At 33.5% G+C, this 19,805-nt stretch overlaps 1 protein-coding gene across 4 annotated transcripts in view; it reads left to right on the forward strand.

Moving 5' to 3' along the window:
- LOC149775766 (serine/threonine-protein kinase 36-like) overlaps positions 1-19,805 on the forward strand; it is a 158,703-nt gene that overhangs the window by 49,811 nt on the left and 89,087 nt on the right. For 3 of the 4 annotated variants that reach the window (XM_089944445.1, XM_089944448.1, XM_089944447.1), the window contains 2 exons: positions 7,039-7,138; positions 12,529-12,594. In XM_089944445.1, the coding sequence (XP_089800571.1) occupies positions 7,039-7,138; positions 12,529-12,594 (166 nt within the window). The remainder of the gene's footprint in view (positions 1-7,038; positions 7,139-12,528; positions 12,595-19,805) is intronic. The other variant, XM_089944449.1, reaches the window with a different exon arrangement.

Genomic DNA, 19,805 nt, shown 5'->3' on the forward strand with positions numbered 1-19,805 from the left:
TAGGCGATCTCTTAGGTCACAATGCAAAGTAATCACACTTAAATGATATTAGGCGATCTCTGCTCACAATGCAGAGTAATTACACATAAATGATATTAGGTCATCTCATTGGCACAGTGCAAAGTAATCACACTTAAATGATATTAAGCAATCTCTTAGGTCACAATGCAAAATAATCACACATTATCTATACAGTAATAAATTAAAACTGACATTACTTGCCTAGTTTTTTGTAATTTATGTATTTATTTCAGTCCACAAGACATTGCAAGCATATTGATAAACACAACTTCACAAATGAAGCAAAAGAATCCACCATGTTTTAATCACTTACCTTCATCAAATGTCCATTAAAAGTTGCATAAATATAACTAAGACTTTCATTAAATAAAAACTAAATAAAAATAGATACCAAAACTTATATAATGCTAATTGTAAACAAGCCCACATTCCAAAAATTCATAACAATAGATAAAAACATACAGATTAAGGATCTGTTTTGTACTATCGTATATACATGCGTATAAGCCCATTCACGAATAAGCAACAACAAAAAAAATGAATACATATCAACACTAAAAAGTACATGACTTGCGTATAAGCCAGTCCACAACTCCAAGACATCACAAGATGCATGCGAGAAGTTCTAAATGCATTTATTTTGGCAAACTTATATTAACAAAAATTAAATGTATACTTCTCTCGTTGTTGGCATGTGTGTTTATTAAAAAGAAATGGTATAATCTTGTTTGAAAAGTAATTTATTTGATTTTCTGTTTTCTTATTGTTTCTGCCTAATTCAGATTTGTGTATAACTTGATTGAACGATGACAAGAATTGAGCATTATTATTATTGCATTGGACATTCTATATCAGTACAGCAGTAGTTAAGATTTTATTTTGCCTTGAAATTGTAAATACCTAACTCATTAAAATGTGATCCCAGTATGACAATACAATGAACAACAATACGGTTTGATTCAATGCTTGCAATTGAGCCTATTTACATAATGGCTCTGCTGCATGTATATTGTAGGTTTGAACACTTACTGCATGAAGTACATTCCCCTGAATGAAGTACATCCCTTGGAGTCGAATCAGGGACACCACTGCTCTAAACTTTAATAATAACTCCGAAATACAATAATGCAGTTTAAAAAACAATGCTTCTAAAATTATGCTGTTACTGTAAAAGCTGAGTTGTAGTTTGCTTTGATTTAAGCGACCTTACACCATACTTGTCAACTATTGTGCCAGGAGGACACACCTACCTCCTGATTTCATAATATCTCCTGATTTTTGCAGAGAACTCCCAATTAGTACATTATGTCTTCAATTTTCATTTCTCATTAAAAAAAAGTCCTACATAGATAAATATATTGTATACAAGCCATGCTCTTTTGTATCACCTGTGAATATTGCAGTGACGAAAAAAATACTTTACTAGAAAGAATTCGCTTCTTCACTAAATAGAATGTTATGCTTAAACATTATTTACTTAAATTTATTATTTTGTTTTACCTCTACAACAATACAAAAATCAGAAGATAAATCAAACAAAAAAATAATAAACCACAACAATAAAATTGTCGACAATTAATTTCAATCCCAAGAATGATCACTATGAATGCTGTAACTCCATATGCTGTAGTGCTATTCACACCAAAGAAACTTACATGCATGAACACCTGGCATGGTTAAATTAAAAGAAGGAATGAAAATACATGCCACACAGCATATGTGTCGTCAAAAAACTAATTCAGAATACATATGTTTTATGGTAAACAATACTAAATGCCTTACGAGTTGACAATACGGTAATAAGGTCAGATATACAATGAGGGGAAAATAGTTTCCACATGTATGGTATCCTGAGGCTACATATTTAGGCACCTTTAGTTAAAATGTTTTTAATTTCCCAATCATTTGCTGGTGCTAGCATAACGCACAGTAGTGATGAACGTGGTTCCTTTGAATTATGACAGAGGGCCAGTCGTTTTCACAAAATAGTTACCTTGATAGGGATTAACATTTAATTAGTCACACTGGCTTTCTTACTTGTTTATTTAAGACTAAGCTTTAGCTGTTGTGCAGTTTGGCCACAGCTGACCAGAATATAAAAATATGGCACATCTTGTGGGGAAAAAAAGGCATGTCACAGAGAGAAATGGCACATCCTTTTTGAATTTCATGCATATTTGACACGGAATATCAGCCCATATTTTGTGAAAACAAGGCTTAAAAAATGCCACACAAAACCTCCCGATTTTTTTTATTTAGTCTCCCTACTTGGCTTTTGAAAAGTTGACAGGTATGTCTTACATCTCATTTTCCAAAACTATGGTAATCATGCTAATATTATGGAATGAAAGGCAGTTATATACATAAATGTACTGGTATAGTTGCCAGTCAAAATACAAGCCAGTTTCAGGGTTTTAATGATTAACTGGCATGCATTGCTGTTAGAAAACAAAAGATAAATCTGCTAATTATCAACATAGGAGATGCTGAAACATAAAGCCTTCCAGTGTGTGGCAAGTTATGATGTTGTTCAGCCAAAACACAAAACTAAAATTGATGATGATCTTATTTGATCTATGATGAGAATTATACCTTCATTATTATCACTCTTTGTCATAAACATGTAACAGTTATGCTGGTTATGTGCGTTGTACAATTAAACATGTGTACCTTTTCATAAATATTACCTCAGTTTGTAGACTCGCTTATATCATTGAAAATGAGTAACTCGTTAGCACATGATTCAATGTAAATGAAACCGCTATTAAGGACTGGCTGAAATTTTATGTGGAATAATGAAATTTGGTCAAAACAATGAATAAAGCAAAATCTGCGTCTAATATGTTTGGGCACAAATAAGGATTTAAGTAAATCTACGCATGATTTGTACTGTGTAAGTACTGTCCATTATAGTTCAGCCTGGTCTCCTGGGTCAGCTCAACCAGCCCATGAATTATGAAGTCTGTACCTTTATTTAATTTTGTGTTGGAGAAATCAGAAAATATGTACATGCAAAAAAATAACAAAATCAATCATATTACTTTATAACAGTTTAATAAGTGTCGGGACACCGAAAAAATTTTTTTTACGGAACAAATTATTTTTTTTCATGTCCCAAGATTTACAGCCATAACAGTAGTCAACAAAAAGACTTAAAAACTGTCAAGATTAGACACTTGGCCACAGATAAGCTGATGCCCCCTTCTTTCAGTCCTTTATTGTTTTCCTAAATTATTCAGCTTTTATGCAAGTATATATGGTAGGTTATTTTGTTTTAAAATCCACTGAAATTAATTCCTAAATAAACTTTAGTGACTCGGTGGTTTTTTTAATTTTCATCGACAATGCAAGTGTTAACAACATTTTTAAGATAATGACATTGACTTGAACAGTTTTCATTTTTGAATATAAGGTGACATTTGATTCCGATGTTTTTATAATTTAGATTTTTTTTCTTCTCAATATAAGTAAGTAGTATTGTTTCAAACAAATGTTATTATATCAGTGTCTGCAGTCTGAGAAATATTGAAATGTGTTTATCCCAGTTGTTGACAATTTGATTCATACATCTAACCTGTGAAAGCCATTTCCAGTGATAAGCAAGCTGTTTCTCCACATTAATGAAGCATTATTAGTTGGTCTCTTGTCTTATCAGTGTGAAACTACATTTTGTCAGAAAACAACAATGCTTAAGTAAAGTTCTTTTAAAATAATGTCCAGAACTCACAAGGCACAAGTAAAAAAGTTGGCAAAAACGTTGTGTCTCAAAACAAATAGATTTGATGGCATATAGAAAATTTGGGGCCCCAACTGGCCGAGTGGTCTAAAGCGCTCACCGTTCCGGATCACTGCCATCTCACCTCTGTCTTCGTGGGTTCGAGTCAAAGGCTCGGCTAGCATGGGTACATGGGAAAGCCTGCCAGTAGCTTCTCGTGGGTCAGTGGTTCTTCCCTGGGTTTTCTAGGGTTTTTCCTCCACCAGTTATACTGGCTGCCATGTATAGCCTATCTTGTGCTGAAAAATGGCGTTAAACCCTAGAACAACAACAACAACAACATATAGAAAATTTGGTATAATGTAGTACGAAAAAAGGTAGGTAGTCATTTTAGGTAGTGATTCAGTTAGGTTTCTTTGTAGGAGATTAAAAGACCTGTGAAATCAAAACCTTAGCAAAATGATATCATGGAATAATGAAGTGGGAAAAAAAGTTAATTCTTGTAAAGTTGTTTGAGATAACTTTAAAGTGTGCAGTTAAATTTTATGTATTTAGAAGATTCTGCAGTGTTAGCATTTCTTACTGAGGACAATCAGCAATAGCTGCATTAGGAAAAGATGTTGTGATGTTATTAACTTCCATTTGGGTATCCCCTAGAGGTACAGGTCATTCAACTCAAATAATAACAACACAGAAATACTTGTCTTTCCATGGAAAAAACTTCACAAATTCTGCACTACAAATGAAATGGCATTGATCAGCATGTAGTTACCCCATTCCTGCATGTATCTGCAACATCTTAAGGGTTGAACAGGTATATTAAAGATTTGTAGCTTACCATTTATATTGGTAATTTAGCAAGGACTATTTCTTCAGAAGATGTTAGTTTTGCTCACAGGTGAGTCAGACAGGGCCCAAAGTCTGCTATAATGGATCAAAAGGAGGTGATTATTAATTTAATGATTATTTCTTAACTGTAAACTTCATCGAACATTGAAGTGTTTGGATTTAGTGGATGCCTGGGACATAGGTTGTAAAATATGTTTGGATTTAGTGGATACCTGGGACATAGGTTGTAAAAAGTGTTTGGATTTAAGGGACCCTGAGACATAGCCTGTCAAGCCGAACATTTTTAATCTGGATATGATTATGAAACCAATCTGTGACATTTATTCCCAGTGTGCAAAAAATGAACAGTTAGGGCTTGAGAGCAGGACAATTTACATTAAAACCATTATTCATTAGAAAATGTCAGACAAGTCTTTATAAAAATATCTTGTTCTCATTCCCTGAATTGGGCCTCTGTATTGGAAAGCCCTAGAATAAAATGATGAAAATGGAATGCCTAGGTTTAAATATGGGAACTATACCACAAGGATAAATTAATTATATTATATTCACTTGATTTATAGGATTGTTATTATTTTGAACACAACTTAAGATAGACACAAATACTCTTCTCCCCCCATCCCCAAACTGTGCAATATCATTAACATCTGAAAGCATAGTAAACTCTGACCTAGAGATACTGCATAGAAACATCAAAGAATAATTGTGCTTTTCATGTTTCAGTTGTATTTATATAATGAAAGAATCACTGTCATCTACAATAACCAGATCAACCTTTTTGTACCTCTGGCAAAGGCCTGGATGTAACATGTTATGTCATAGCCATCTTTTCCATAGCAGTCATTGTCATTCCTGCATATGATTGTGAATGCATCAATCAGTATTACACACTGCAAATCATTGGCTCCATGATACGTCACAGAAAGTAGAACTATGAACTGGTCCAAATTATGGTTCAGTCTGTTGCAAAATATTTGGCAAATTTTATTGGATTTCTGAAATAGAAAACAACTAGCAATTTTTATATTGACATTAATAAAAAAAAAATACTACCAGATTTAACCACCTAGTATACTTAACTATAAGTTGTATCCAACTGCAAGCTGCATTGACCCAGAGCTGCGGGTGCATTATGTGATGGCAGATCAGGGTCTATGTTGTTTGCAGTTGGAGTCGACTCATATGCAAATGGAGATGGTAAGTCTAGCAGAATGGCTTGCACATCATTCCAGTTACCAACAGCTATCTGCTAACTCAAAATTTGTTTCAAATAATGATAAATAAATAATGATAAAATTAACACATATGTCTAACAAAATTTCAGGTCGGTTAGGACAGGACTAATTGTGTGTATTATGATGAAGTTTATAATTTTCTCTGAGGAGTAAACATATGTCCATCAAAATTTTGAGTCAGTTAGGATAGGTCTTATTTTGTATATTATGATGAAGTTTACGATTTTCTCTCATTGAAAAGGTGAAGCTTTTTTGTTTCTTTTATGGACCTATGCTCTTAAAATAAGTCACAGAAAAGAGTGAAAAGCAACAAGCTTTGTAAAATTCAACAAATAATTTATACAAAGTGAAAATGAGAAAAAAAGAACTTACGGAATTGCGAACTAAATCCAAAAAATCCAAAAATTATAGACACAAGTCCCAATAATTTAAATTCATAATTAAAATTCAGTACAAGACCAGAATAAATCCAAAACCTGATGGAGATGATGTGTCTATAATAGCTTGTAGAGTGTTGAAGTGCCAACAGTCTTTTGTGTAATCACAGTAATATACTTCCAGGTTTGAATTCACTATAAATTCCAGTCAGTGTCTCTGTCCATGAATTTTATCAGAGCACTTTTGTATTTCCAGAGAAAATAATCACTTGAATTCAATAATATAAAGAAATAAAATTTCCTGCCCAGGTAAGAAATACTGAACACAACATATAATGCAACTTAAAAGTCCTAGGTCTTAAAGCATGACTGAAAAAATCCTCTCATTTACAAGATTTTATAGTTCTCTACTTAGCCGCAGGTCACAATTAGCTTTTTCTAATAAAAATTTATTACCTAATGGAAAATAACCTTAGAATGATCATGATGTTTACAAAATACAAACCATAACCTGGATTATGTAAAATCACTTAGGAAATTCCAAAAACTTGACTGTGACCCAAATAAATATATTTGCTTCTATTAATAATAATACTGATTTTAAATCCATACACATAGAGAATAATTTAGTTATGTATTAGTTGTTTACACAAAAGAAAATAAAAAAATTCAATTCGGGTCCAGCAGAAATGAACTCAATTTTGGACAAGGTCAGGTCCAACATACAGTGTTAGATTACAGTAGCATGTAACGAAATAAAAAAAATTTTAAAAAATTCAATTACATATACATAACATATCCAATGTTTGCCATTACACAATTTGATTATCTTCCATTATAGTGATGTTAACCTGATATTGACCTTCACCAAGGCACTGAATTTACCCAAATTACCCCTGCAAATGATGTCAGAGATCCTGGAGAAGTCCAAGGTCAAACAGGTTAGTTACAGCTTTAGTTATATGCTCTTAGTTTTTACAACATCATAAATTGATCACTAAGATTGTAATAATCAGGTTGGAACATTACCTAGATCAAGTAAGAGTGTAATAATCAGGCAGGAACATGGCCTAGATAAATAAAGTAATAAACATACTAGAATATGGCCTAGATCAATGAGAATAATTATCAGGCTGAAACATGGCCTGGATCAATTAGAGAAATAATCAGGCTTGAACAATGGCTAGATCATTGGAGTGTAATAATCAGACTGGAACAATGGCTAGATCAGTGGAGTGTAATAATCAGACTGGAACATGGGCTAAATCAGTGGAGTGTAATAATCAGGCTGGAACATGGGCTAGATCAGTGGAATGTAATAATTAGGCTGGAATATTGCCTAGTCATTAAGAGTGTAATAATCAGGTTGGAACATGGCCTTAAATAAGAGTAATAATCAGGCTAGAACATGGGCTAAATCAGTGGAGTGTAATAATCAGGCTGGTATATTAACCTAGATCATTAAGAGTGTAATAATCAGGTTGAAACATGTCCTTCATCAATAAAAGTAAGTCAGGCTGAAACATGGCCTACATCAATAAGAGAGTAATAATCAGACTGGAACATGGCCTAGATCAGTAGTAATTAACAGGCTAGAACATGGCCAAGATAAATAAAGTAATAATCAGGCTGGAATATTAACTAGATCAGTAAGAGTTTAAAAATCAGGTTGGAGCATTACATACCTGCCATATTCCTAGACAGTGTTGGGGGATTTTGGAGACTCAAAGAATGTGATTTGAGGTTATAAGAGGGATCAGTTTGCATGACTCAAAAAGGCAACATCATCCAATTGAGAATAAGTTGTCTTTTTATATAAGCTTCTAGAAAATTACTAGAAATTCAAATTTGATTACAAAAAGAAGATAAACAAACCCCATGTTTTCTTGAAAGCATTTAATACACTTAACAGACAAGAATAGTTGGTAGATTTAGCATTGTTCAGTACTATAGCCACACATAGACATGTGTACCAATGCTCACATAATCACAAACAGACATTATAAATATAACAAGTTTCTGTCTTTAAAATCTGTTGGAGAATTAAATATTTTCTTAATCAGATTCAGTCTTTGCTGTTCTTATTAGTTTAGTAGATCGGGTTGAAAGAATTGCAAGTGTGACTTGTGTTCATTATTTCACTTATTTGACACTAGAAGGTACTTTTATTCAAACTTTCCTGAATATCTTGTTGCATTTTTCTCTGCACAGAAAATGACCTTTCTGCATCTGCATTGCTTTGAAAGTGTCAAATATCCTTGATGATGTTGCTATGTCAACATATGTTATACATCTGAATGACTGATGTTGATACAGTGTATTTAGTGTTTGCAAAAATAAAATGCATCCCCATTCTGCTGCAGTTTACATCAGTTTCTGTGTAGGAATTATGAAATTCAGTTATGTTCAGCATTGCTCACTTTACAGATGGTTCATTCTTTCCAAAATCACAGCTTCAGTTAGACATTTTGCCTTCCAAAATGAATCACATTTATACACTATTATGACTACCAAAATGATCATGTTTTTCATTTTATATATGGAGTGAAATCAAGTTCAAAGTATCATTGTGGATTATCACAAACATGCCAGTATTCTTTAATAAAGGTTACTTAAACACTCTCATTCAAGACAGTGATTTTTTTAAAATACCTATTGTTCTACATATCCTTGAGTTACGTAACTTAACCAAATTGTGTTGTTCACTGTACCTGTGCAAATTAGTCACACAGGGTTTGTTAATGTGACTTCACCCTAGATATTCTAAGACAGTTAAGTAAATTGTGAAATGGTGGTTGTTTATATGTGACCACTTACATTTTAACTGCCTCTACTATGATCTGTTATATAAACTGCCCTGGTGATAGTTTTACATGGGCTCTCAGCAGACTCTTTACTGTTTATAAAGTCAAAATGTTAGGGACATACATATTAGTACACAGTGGTCAAAATCTCTCTTTTTTTCTTCTTCTAAGATTACTGAAAATCAGGTTTTTCAAAACACAGCGATGTTTGAGGGGTTTTGGAATAATAAAAAACATTTTGTTTCTTACATAACATGTGTTATGGCAGGTAGATTGGTCCAGAATTATACATTCACAGGTAAATTCATTGATTAATGTTATCAGAGAAATACTATAAAATTATTTCAAATAACCAGTTAACACAGAAAGTTGAAATTTAAGGTTCATGTGGATGTTCTATTCAAATTGAACAGAACATAACACTTTCTTAGTTTTTGAAAAGAAATTGGATTGGACTGAGAGCACTGAAAAACATTGCTTGGAAGTAAAGCTATTTGCATAGACCAGATTTCTTAGCAATTTTGTACAGTTGTTTATGAAGTACTTGAATAAACATGGTGTATACAAAATTCACAGTGCCATTGGTAGTTTGAATTTCCAGATTTGCTCTCTCTCTCTCTCTCTCCTTCTCTCTCTCTCTCTCTCTCTCTCTCTCTCTCTCTCAGAAACTGTTCTATTAAATTTGTATATTTTATATTACAGGCTTCTGTTGTGCAGTGCGGGGTACATATTTATTGCATAATAAACTTAAGATGTGTGTGGCTAGAATTAAACTAGAACTTGATCCACTGATATAATCTGCATACATGTTTCAGTCTTTAAACTGGTTTCTTTTAACAAAAGAATTTCATATCATAGTTGTATTTTATTTTATAAATCACTTTGTAATTTATTGCCTTCGTGAGTGATATGAAATGTGCAAACCAGTAATACCACCTCTATGTGCTCTTAAAGATCAACATCAGATTTGTATTTCATACTACCAAACCGGACTCAGGTGGCAGAGTGATCTAAAATGCTTGCCTTTATCAATCACTGCCATCTCACCTCTGGAAAAGAACTGTATCTGTGAAACAAAGCTTTGTATTCACCAAGTACTGATTTTGCTTGGTTGCTTTGCTGTCTTTGATCACATTTGTGAATTAATAGGCTTATTTAAGGTATTTAAATTATATTACTTACAGAATAATATTTATAACAGTGTTCAGTTGAAAAATTGACATGACACATGACCGTACCACTAGCTCTGACTCGGGTAGGATTTGCATACCTTTCAACTTTTCTTTTATTCCATCCCTTATATTTGATTTGATACAAAAGACCTAATTAAAGTAATAGTATAAAGCAGGTATGCTTTAAATTGAATGTATCAATGCAGCAGATTCTTCCATAAGTCAGAGATCAGAACTTAGTCAATACCTAATTTGGTTCTCACAGAAATGCTCACAGATGAAGATGTGGCAATATATTGGTATTTTTCACATTTGAATACAAGAGGGCATATTTCAGTTATCATGATTACGATGAAATGGAATTAAAAGGTAGAATTAAAACATGAATATCACTTGACAAAACTTTTTTAATTGATATTTATGTATTAAAATGTTGCCACCAGTAGGCATTAGTGACATTTTCATTGATCAAAATTTTGTTCAGTGTTGTTATTTATTATGTACTGTGAATGCTGCTTGGAAATAAAATTTAACAAAAACATAAGACTTATTAAAAGTTTAGAATTTCATGATGTTGGTTCAAATTTTGGGGGTACTAACCATCGTTTTTTTGATGATACAATGAGCGATATATCAAGGATTCATTTGCCAGCTTTGATTGCAATTTTTATCATGTTCAACTAAGAGGGTCCAATTTTGGGGAATATTTTCTAGTTAAGAAAAGGGATTCAAACCTGACACCATGCTATAAGTAAGTTTACAATCTATCTGGGCATATGTTATTGGGAATGATGTATACATAAAATAATGATAAATGAAAATGTAGTTGTTGTTGTTGTTATAGGGTTTAACGCCATTTTTCAGCACAAGATAGGCTATACATGGCGGCCAGTATTAATGGTGGAGGAAGAACCCAGGAAAACCCCGGAAAGAACCACCGACCCACAAGAAGCTACCGGCAAGCTTTCTCACATATCCACATTGGCCGAGCCCGAGACTCGAACTTACGCAGATAGAGGTAAGATGGCAGTGATCCCGTGACGGAGAGCGCTTTAGACCACTCGGCCACTCGGGGCCGCTGAAAATGTAGTAGAATGCCTGCTTGTATCACATTAATAGAAATAAATACCAACTGCAAAGTGTTATCAAGTAAAAGTTCTGTTTTATTCTTACCGTTACTGATAATAGACCAGGAGAGCCTACAAGATGGTCTGTTGTCCATCATTCATTGCACAGTCCATCCATCAGTTAGCACAGGTTTTTTACTGTTACTCTTCCTAAACTGCATGAAGCATTGCCATGAAATTTACACACACATTTATCCTTAGGTCTTGATGGTTCTTCTCAGACATAAAATATCACTGAAGAATATGAGATACTGTATACACTCAGCAGTTACAAGGAAGAAATGGTCTCATCTTGAATTCCTGGAAATTCTTTCACCCCATTGAGCATCAGTCCCATTGAAGGACTTTTATTTATTCCAGTTCATTGTAATTGCTATAAAATGGCACACAATGTCTTCTAAAATGTGAAAAGAGTCAATTGACTGTTATGGCAAAGTCTGCAAGTGCTTCCACGAGAACCTAATGAAATCCTTATTCGACAGCAAAGATCTAGGCACTTTGACAACTGTTGAAAATGTAAGGGTCCTTTGGCATGATAACACAAGCTAATGAATGGATATCTCTACCAATTACAATAAGTAAAAGGTGCAGACATCACAGTAACATCTGTGTGAAGGGTCAGGTTAATTTCTTGTTAAAATCACACACACCAGAGACAACTCCATATGCTTAAACTGTTAATTGTTCCTCAAAATTTGCACAGATACATTAAAAAAATAAACTTCCAACTTGCAATAAAACACTCACATTTTTATTCTTTCCTGTTTCTTTTTAGTTGATTCTTTTTTTAGGATGTATTGTTCCAAGACCCTGCAGCTGCCATGTGCTGCCTGTTTTATTAATACAAACAATATATGGCTGTACAGTCATTGCCATGTGTTATCAGTGCAGTGACATGTAAAATCAGTATCATGAGAAATTAACATGTGCAAACATTGACAGGTTTGGCTTCAAAGAGCACAGTATAATTCTAGCTGTGAAGCAATAATTTATTGGAGTTTGCTTGCAATTGGTACATACATTCTGGCCTTATAAGGGAAGCAATTCTAACTTTCAGAGTACTGCGTAAAATATTATAATCAATATATTAACTGTGGTAATAATTTCAACTACTGTAATTTTGATGTATAAATGAAAGATATCCAAAGCATTATACTCAACAGTATTCAACACAGAACTTTTTCTTGTTAACATTTTTTAAGTTATATTTCCTTTTTGATTTGTTTAGAGGAATCCTGACCTTAACAAAGGGGGTAATGAGGTCAGATTGTCACCTTTATGCTGTATTTTTGAGGTGAGATTAAATTATTCTCTCCCGAGTGCTGCTCATGTCATGCAGATTAGAATATGTGCTAATGTTTGCTGTAGCTTGGAGTGCGTTACCAAGTCTTTTACTAGCCTTCATAATGATACCATCAGAAAGATTTCCTGTTGTATTAACATGGTTTGAAAATTCCTTGCTGCTTCAAAAGCAAATGAAAATTTGCTATGTGGTAAGTTTTTCATTCAGTTCAAGTCCCGGTATAATCACATTGTCTGTCTTGCTGCCCATTTATAAATCTTTCTGACTGTTCATCCATCAACAATCTGGTTCCCACAAGATAACTTGACTGGGAATACTTGGATTTAAAAACAATTGGATTGCAATTTTTTATTGATTAGTTTTGAAGAATAGAGTGATTTCCAGATTTCTGTTTGAACTTTTAGAGAAGTTGTGGCCTGTGATTGCCCATTCTTCTAACTGTAATTTCTGAAGCTTAACTCGGCCAGGGATTGTTGGAGTTCAACCAAATTTAATATGCAGCTCTATATTGATGAGACTTTGAAAGGAAATTAATTTTTTTGTGTTCCATATTTTCATTTAGTAGAGTTACAGCCCCTGATTGCTAGACATCCTGACTTTGGTTTCTGCAACATTAGTTTACCACTATATTTGGATTTCAGTCATATACAACATTCTGTTGATGAGACCTTAAATAAGTTGGATTTCCAGCATTTCACATCATTAGGAATTATGGCTCAGAATGCTCAGTCGCCTACACTGTTTCCCCAAGAAATATACTTCATAAAAGTGGAATAAGAGTTATTGGAAATCATAGGTCCCCTAGACTTGCAATTGCAAACAAGAACAGACTTCTAACTCATCTCACTACTTAAAAGACAAATCTTATTTACATGTATATGATAGTTCCACAACTAACTACAAAAACTAGCACATGTCTGTCAAAAATCTAATTGCCATTCTCAGGGTATCAGTAACTACTCACACTTAAACCAAAGAAGTTATATTAGTGTATTGTGCATGTTATTTCCTTATTTGGACATTTTGGACAACTTTAATCAGGAGTTACAAACTTCACCTTAAGTGATTCTAGAAACACCTTTCAAATTTTAAATCCCATTTACAAATAAATTTTCCTTATTCCCCTATCTTCTTTAATAGAGCCAAGTTAGGTTTGTATAATGTTACAGTTTCATTACAAAAGCAAATGAAAATGTGAAAGATTTAGATGTCAATTAAAAGTCAGTTAAAATTTGCTTTCATTTTTCAGTGAATTCATTTATTTTCATTGACTCCAGTATTCATTGTTTTGTGAAAAATTAGGTTTTCTTCAATTATTATATTTGTGGACCGAAATGATTCCTATTGTTTCCATAGACAGTGGGTTCTATTGTTTCCACACAAGAATCAGTGTTCATTGGATCTTTGTGGATTGAGATAGGATTCTTATCGCTCCCACAGACAGTGGGTTCTGTTGTTTGCACTCAAGGATCATTATTAATGGGATCATTAATTCATAGTTTACCAGAACCACAAAATCCATGAAAATTGGTGCCTCATTAGAAATAGTGAATTCACATTATCAGGTGTTAGGAAATTATTGCTAAGTGGATGACCTCTTGGTTTAAAAATTGTGCATGCAAATTATTTATAATCTGTGATAGAATATTTACAGTGAACCCATGTTTGCAAATAACTTGGCTTGCCACTGAGATCTGACCATAAATTTGAGTTTAAAAATAAGTGCAGGTTTAATTTATAGACTTGACAAAAGTGAGCAGGATATAGACATTAATGTTAGAGAACGACATATGTATTTTTTGCTTTTGTTGAAAATTGCAGCAAATTCAATATGTTGATAATAATAATAATAATGGTATCCAGTGCATGGTATTTCTTCAAACACCAAGTTTGGAAGGTGAACACATGCAGAAGTCACCTTTTCTCATCGGTGGATGCTGTTGGCAGGTTTGACTGTATATAGTTTTTGCTTAATAATAAAAATAATGGCAGTACTGCTAAGTCAATATTTTTTAGGCATAGATTTTGTTTATTTTGTTTTTTATCATTTTGACTCAGTCTAGTCTACTGTCTTCCATGCATATTGAACCACTCTGGTGGCCTAGTGGTAAGAGCGTCCGCCTCGGATGCGGGAGTTCGTGGGTTCGATCCCCGGTTGTGTCATACCAGAGACTTACAAAAATGGTACTAAGAGCTTCCTCGCTTGGCATTCAGCATTAAGAGGTTAGTGTTAGGACTGGTCGGCCTGGTGTCAGGATAATGTGACTGGGTGGGACATCATGCTACATGTCTGCGGTATGATGCCCCAATGCTAGACATCACTATAAACAGGCACATTGCAGACATCATAGTGATATGACTAAAAAATTATTAAAGATATGTTAAAAATCAAAATCACATCACATCCATGCATATTGGACATTAACTGAAGTGCTTACATGCATATCATATACAGAAGACAAATTTATGTACTAAAATTGATTAAAAAAATACTAGTAATAGTTCATGCATTCAGTATAGGCCATTAAAATGAAGTCTCTAACTCCTGAAAAAATGGCCATGGATAAATAAATTGTGTGTTTTAACCAGGAAACTGGTTAAAGCTGAGGTGTTTGTTTATTGTGTTACTCAAGGACTTAAAAAAGTATTCACAGTGCTAATATTAATACAATTGCAGAAAATCCATCACAACAATTTTGGTTCACTGGCTTGCTATAGATGTAAAAATTATGCTTCCAAACTAGTGCTTACTTATGCCTTGCAAGTGTTGTGATGAAGATGCTTAAAGAGTTTGTTGCTAAGGAACAAAATAACATCACAACAAAGCAAACTCTGGTTTTAGTTCTATTGGTCATAGACCAGAATAGCTTATGGGATGGCCTGCTATCTGTCATCAGTTGTTTGTCATCTGATGTCCATCTGTCCATAGACCGTCTGAGCTAATGGCCTGTTAGATTATCTGTCATCCATTGTTGATCTGTCATCTGATATCAATCAGGCCATTAGCACATTTTTTATTGATACTCCTTTGAAACTACTTGTAGGATTGCCATGAAGCCTCACACATTTATGCCAAAGACTGGTTGGTCCAAAATGAAAATGATGCTGCTCAGGCATCCAATATGGACACTGCATCTTGAAAATCTTATTATTGCTGCTCTCCTGAACAGAACAGGTCTTCACCAGAAGACCAGATGCATTGTCTTGTTGGTTCAGAATACTTGTCTAGATATTTATAATTTAGTAACTGTAGATAATTTTAAATCATACACAAGGTGGAGAATAAATGGTGTTTATTTATTAAGCACCCTTTTTGATGCACACGGATCTCTGTTAAGTTTTGATAAAATAAAACAAATGACACATACTATTAATTGTATGCAGTATTTTGCCCTTATCTAAAACATAATAGCAAAGTGGAAAAAGAAAAATGTTTTTCGAAAGTGAGAATAGTTTCCAAGTAATGCTCAACAAAACTTTGTTTCCTAAAGTAAAGCAAAGAATAAGTTTATTTATAAACATCTGATAAGAACTAAGATATGAAAGCCAAATGTTCAGCATGAAACTTGGTCTAGCCAGCTATAGTGTGCAATTAGTGTAAATGAATGGTCCACCTTCTTTGTTTTGCCTAAACTTTGCACAAATGACATAAAACCGATTAGCTTTAATTTTCCAGTTTTTGAAAAGGATTAATTTAAGTGATAATGATAAATTCCAGCTTTTCAAAAGGATTAATTTAAGTGATAATGATAAATTCCAGTTTTTCAAAAGGATTAATTTAAGTGATAATGATAAATTCCAGTTTTTCAAAAGGATTAATTTAAGTGATAATGATAAATTCCAGCTTTTCAAAAGGATTAATTTAAGTGATAATGATAAATTCCAGTTTTTCAAAAGGATTAATTTAAGTGATAATGATAAATTCCAGTTTTTCAAAAGGATTAATTTAAGTGATAATGATAAATTCCAGTTTTTGAAAAGGATTAATTTAAGTGATAATGATAAATTCTGTAAAGAAGGAATAGAACATATTGAGCCACTTATTGTGTGACTGTCAGTTACTGAACATTTTTGGAAATTATTTTGTGGAATGGGTCTAGACTTTCTATGATCCATATTTTAAAATTACACGAAAAGAAGTCTTTATAGGAAATAACAACTTTGATGATCTTACCTTCTTAATTTTGCTTTCAAAATGTGTTATATACAGAGCACATTTTACATCAAAATTTCAGATCTCACCTACTATAAAAATTGTGTTTTATCATACAAAAGGCAGGAAAAATATGTTGCCAAAGTGAATAATAGAAGTGATGAGTTTAAGAAAAAAGTGAACCCATTTGTCATCTTTTTTGATTTGATTTCTTCGTTTTTCTTTACTTTCAAATCAAATGAACAGGCATTGTAAAACCTGGGGTTCCTATGAATTGTTCTTTGTCTACAATGTGTGTGTGTGTGTGTGTGTGTGTGTGTGTGTGTGTGTGTCTAAGTAATGGAACATATGTAAAGATCAGGATGGAAAATCATTTTAAGGACATGCCCTATTCACTGGGTAAGGTGGTGATGGAGGGGAACATGTATCTTGTTGGTTCAAATAAAAAATGGTGCCTTCTGGACATCCAATATGTCCACCATGGCAGCCATCTTGAAAATCTTATTATGGTTACTTTACCAGAATGGATGGTCATTTTGACATGGGGTTTTCACTAAAAGGCTTCATATGATAAATTGTTAGTCTTAAATGAAAATGGCATCGGTCTGATGTCCAATATCACAGCAGTGGCCATCTTGAAAATCTTGTTATCACTATTCCTAAAGGCAGTGTCATAGCAGCATGCATTTTTAGCAGATTTTTTTATGGTGTCAAGTTGATTATATGTAAAAATCATCCTGATGTGATATCCACTCTGTCCACTGCAGTGGCCATCTTGACAATCTTATCACTATTCCTCCTAGATCATAAGTCAAATTGAAACTAGGTTTTCACCAGAAGACATCTTGTGACATCAGCATGGTCTTGAATAAGATGATGAAAGTCATATCAACATTGGGTTTCACTAGAAGATATCGTATGGTGTTTATTTGAACCTGAATGAAAATGATGCCAATCTGATCAAAATTGACCACTTTGGTGGTCATCTTGAAATGCTGTTGTTATTCTAGAATTGATGCAAATATTGACATAGGATTTTCACCAAAAGACTTAATCCGTTTGATCCAAAATGAAGATGGTGCCCCACAGACATTCACAATGAAGTTTTATCCTGAATAGATGATTATTTTGGGATGGGGTTTTCACAAAAAGTCTTCAAATAATGTCTTCTTCATCATGAATGAAAAAGTGCCATTCTTGAATGAATATGGCCACCATACAGCTAATTTGAAAACTTTATTGTTCAAGAATATCAGAGATGGTTTCAGTACTCATCAGTTAAAAGAAGGGTTGATGGTCTTATCTCATATTCATGGAAATTCTTTTTGGACTGTACTGTCAAAATCTATGACAGGCACCTCTTATTATCTCTGCAGTGTTCCAAGATAGTTTGGGGAGATTATGTGTTACTGACCATCTGTTGGTCAGTCTTTGTTCCAACCCCCACCCCACATCTGTTGAAAGAGCACAAGTTCCAGATATCATTAATAGGCATTTCATCAGATTTTGTCTTAAAAAATAAGAGTTGCCAGAAGAGAATAACACACAGAAATTTACAGAGAAGGGTCAAGAGGTCAAATATTACAAATGTTTTATCATTGTACAAGTTCATGTTTTGTTGAAAAAACAGGTTTTTCAAAATGGTATGGCAAGTACAGTGAAGATCATTATATAATGGCCTTTTGTTAAACCCCAATAACTACTTCTTAATATGTCTGCTTGTTTTTGTTGTGAATTATTAACAAGGACAAAATGTGCTACACATATTAATGGATTTTTTTTCTTCAAAATACAAGAACAAAATAAGATTCTTAAATTTTCAAACAGAATTTTTATAATAGAAGTCTGTTGAAGATATTTACTGTTGTGGTAGATATTGCAGTAAACATAGAATATAAATACTGTACACTAAAGTCCCTGATGTGTAGTTATGGAAAGATATTACTTTCCATGAATATTAAGAGTTATATTAAATGTGCAACTAGATAGAATTGCCTTGCGAAAAGAGTACCTCAAGATCTTGTAATTGTTTCTGCTTTAGTTTGAAATCTTTATGAACTTGATTGTCTCTTAGTGTCTGATATCTCCACAGTTTTGGTGGTGGCTTAGTTTCATCCAATCCATCATTCATACCAAATTCCACTATGGATAACTTGCTATACTGATTTACAGTTTGTGTATTTTTGTGACACATTATTGCATGCATCAGTGGAGGCCTCTCAATCTCTTGATGGTTTGTTTCTACTCAGAATGGTTTGTCTTTTATCCCAGTAGACCAGCCCATCCTGCCATGTTCTTTTAAATATTAAATCTTGAAGTTGAGTATACCCTCCCCCCCAATGTGCAGAGTTTTATACCAGAAACAATGGATGCTGCTTTCATTAAACCTGGAGTCATTGTCAGGATGACACATTGCCAGGGGTCATTTGTGCGTGTAAAATAAAAGTAGGTTTACTGGACATCTTTCGGGCTTCTCTGGCATTGCAGATATATGGGGATAAAAGGGCCTTTCATCCTTGTGGTCTTTTCTTGTTTCTGTATCTCTGTCTCCCAAGACAAAATGTATTGTTTTCCACCCACATATTCTTCATTCATAATTATGTACAAGAAGGCATTGATTACATTGTAGATTATGCCTTCCCATCCAAAATAAATACAGAAGATTTCGGTATTTGTAATCTTGTACCATCAAAGCTGCTCTGCTAAAATGCTAACCTTAGATTTGAAGTGTGTGTATTAACTAGAAGCTATATCGGTTTTGTGTGAACTGATGTTTTCATGGATTTACATGTTAGATAAGATGAAAAGCTAACAGTACGTATAATTTCATTGAAGCTTTGTAAATATTAAAGAGGTTTCAGAAAATGAATGTTTTTTGCAGTGTTAGAATAGTGGAAGTACAATCATGGTACATCCAGATGTAGCAAAATTTATAGGACTAAAAATGTAAGTTTAATATTTTGATAACATCATCACCCTTTATTGTAGCCCCTAAGGGGGCAATACTCCATGTTTTACCCTTTACTGTAGCCTCTTAGGGAGCAGTACT

This window comes from Sinohyriopsis cumingii, chromosome 19 (assembly GCF_028554795.1).
Source record: "Sinohyriopsis cumingii isolate HCF-2022 chromosome 19, ASM2855479v2, whole genome shotgun sequence".
NCBI classification, from domain to species: Eukaryota; Metazoa; Mollusca; class Bivalvia; order Unionida; family Unionidae; genus Sinohyriopsis; species Sinohyriopsis cumingii.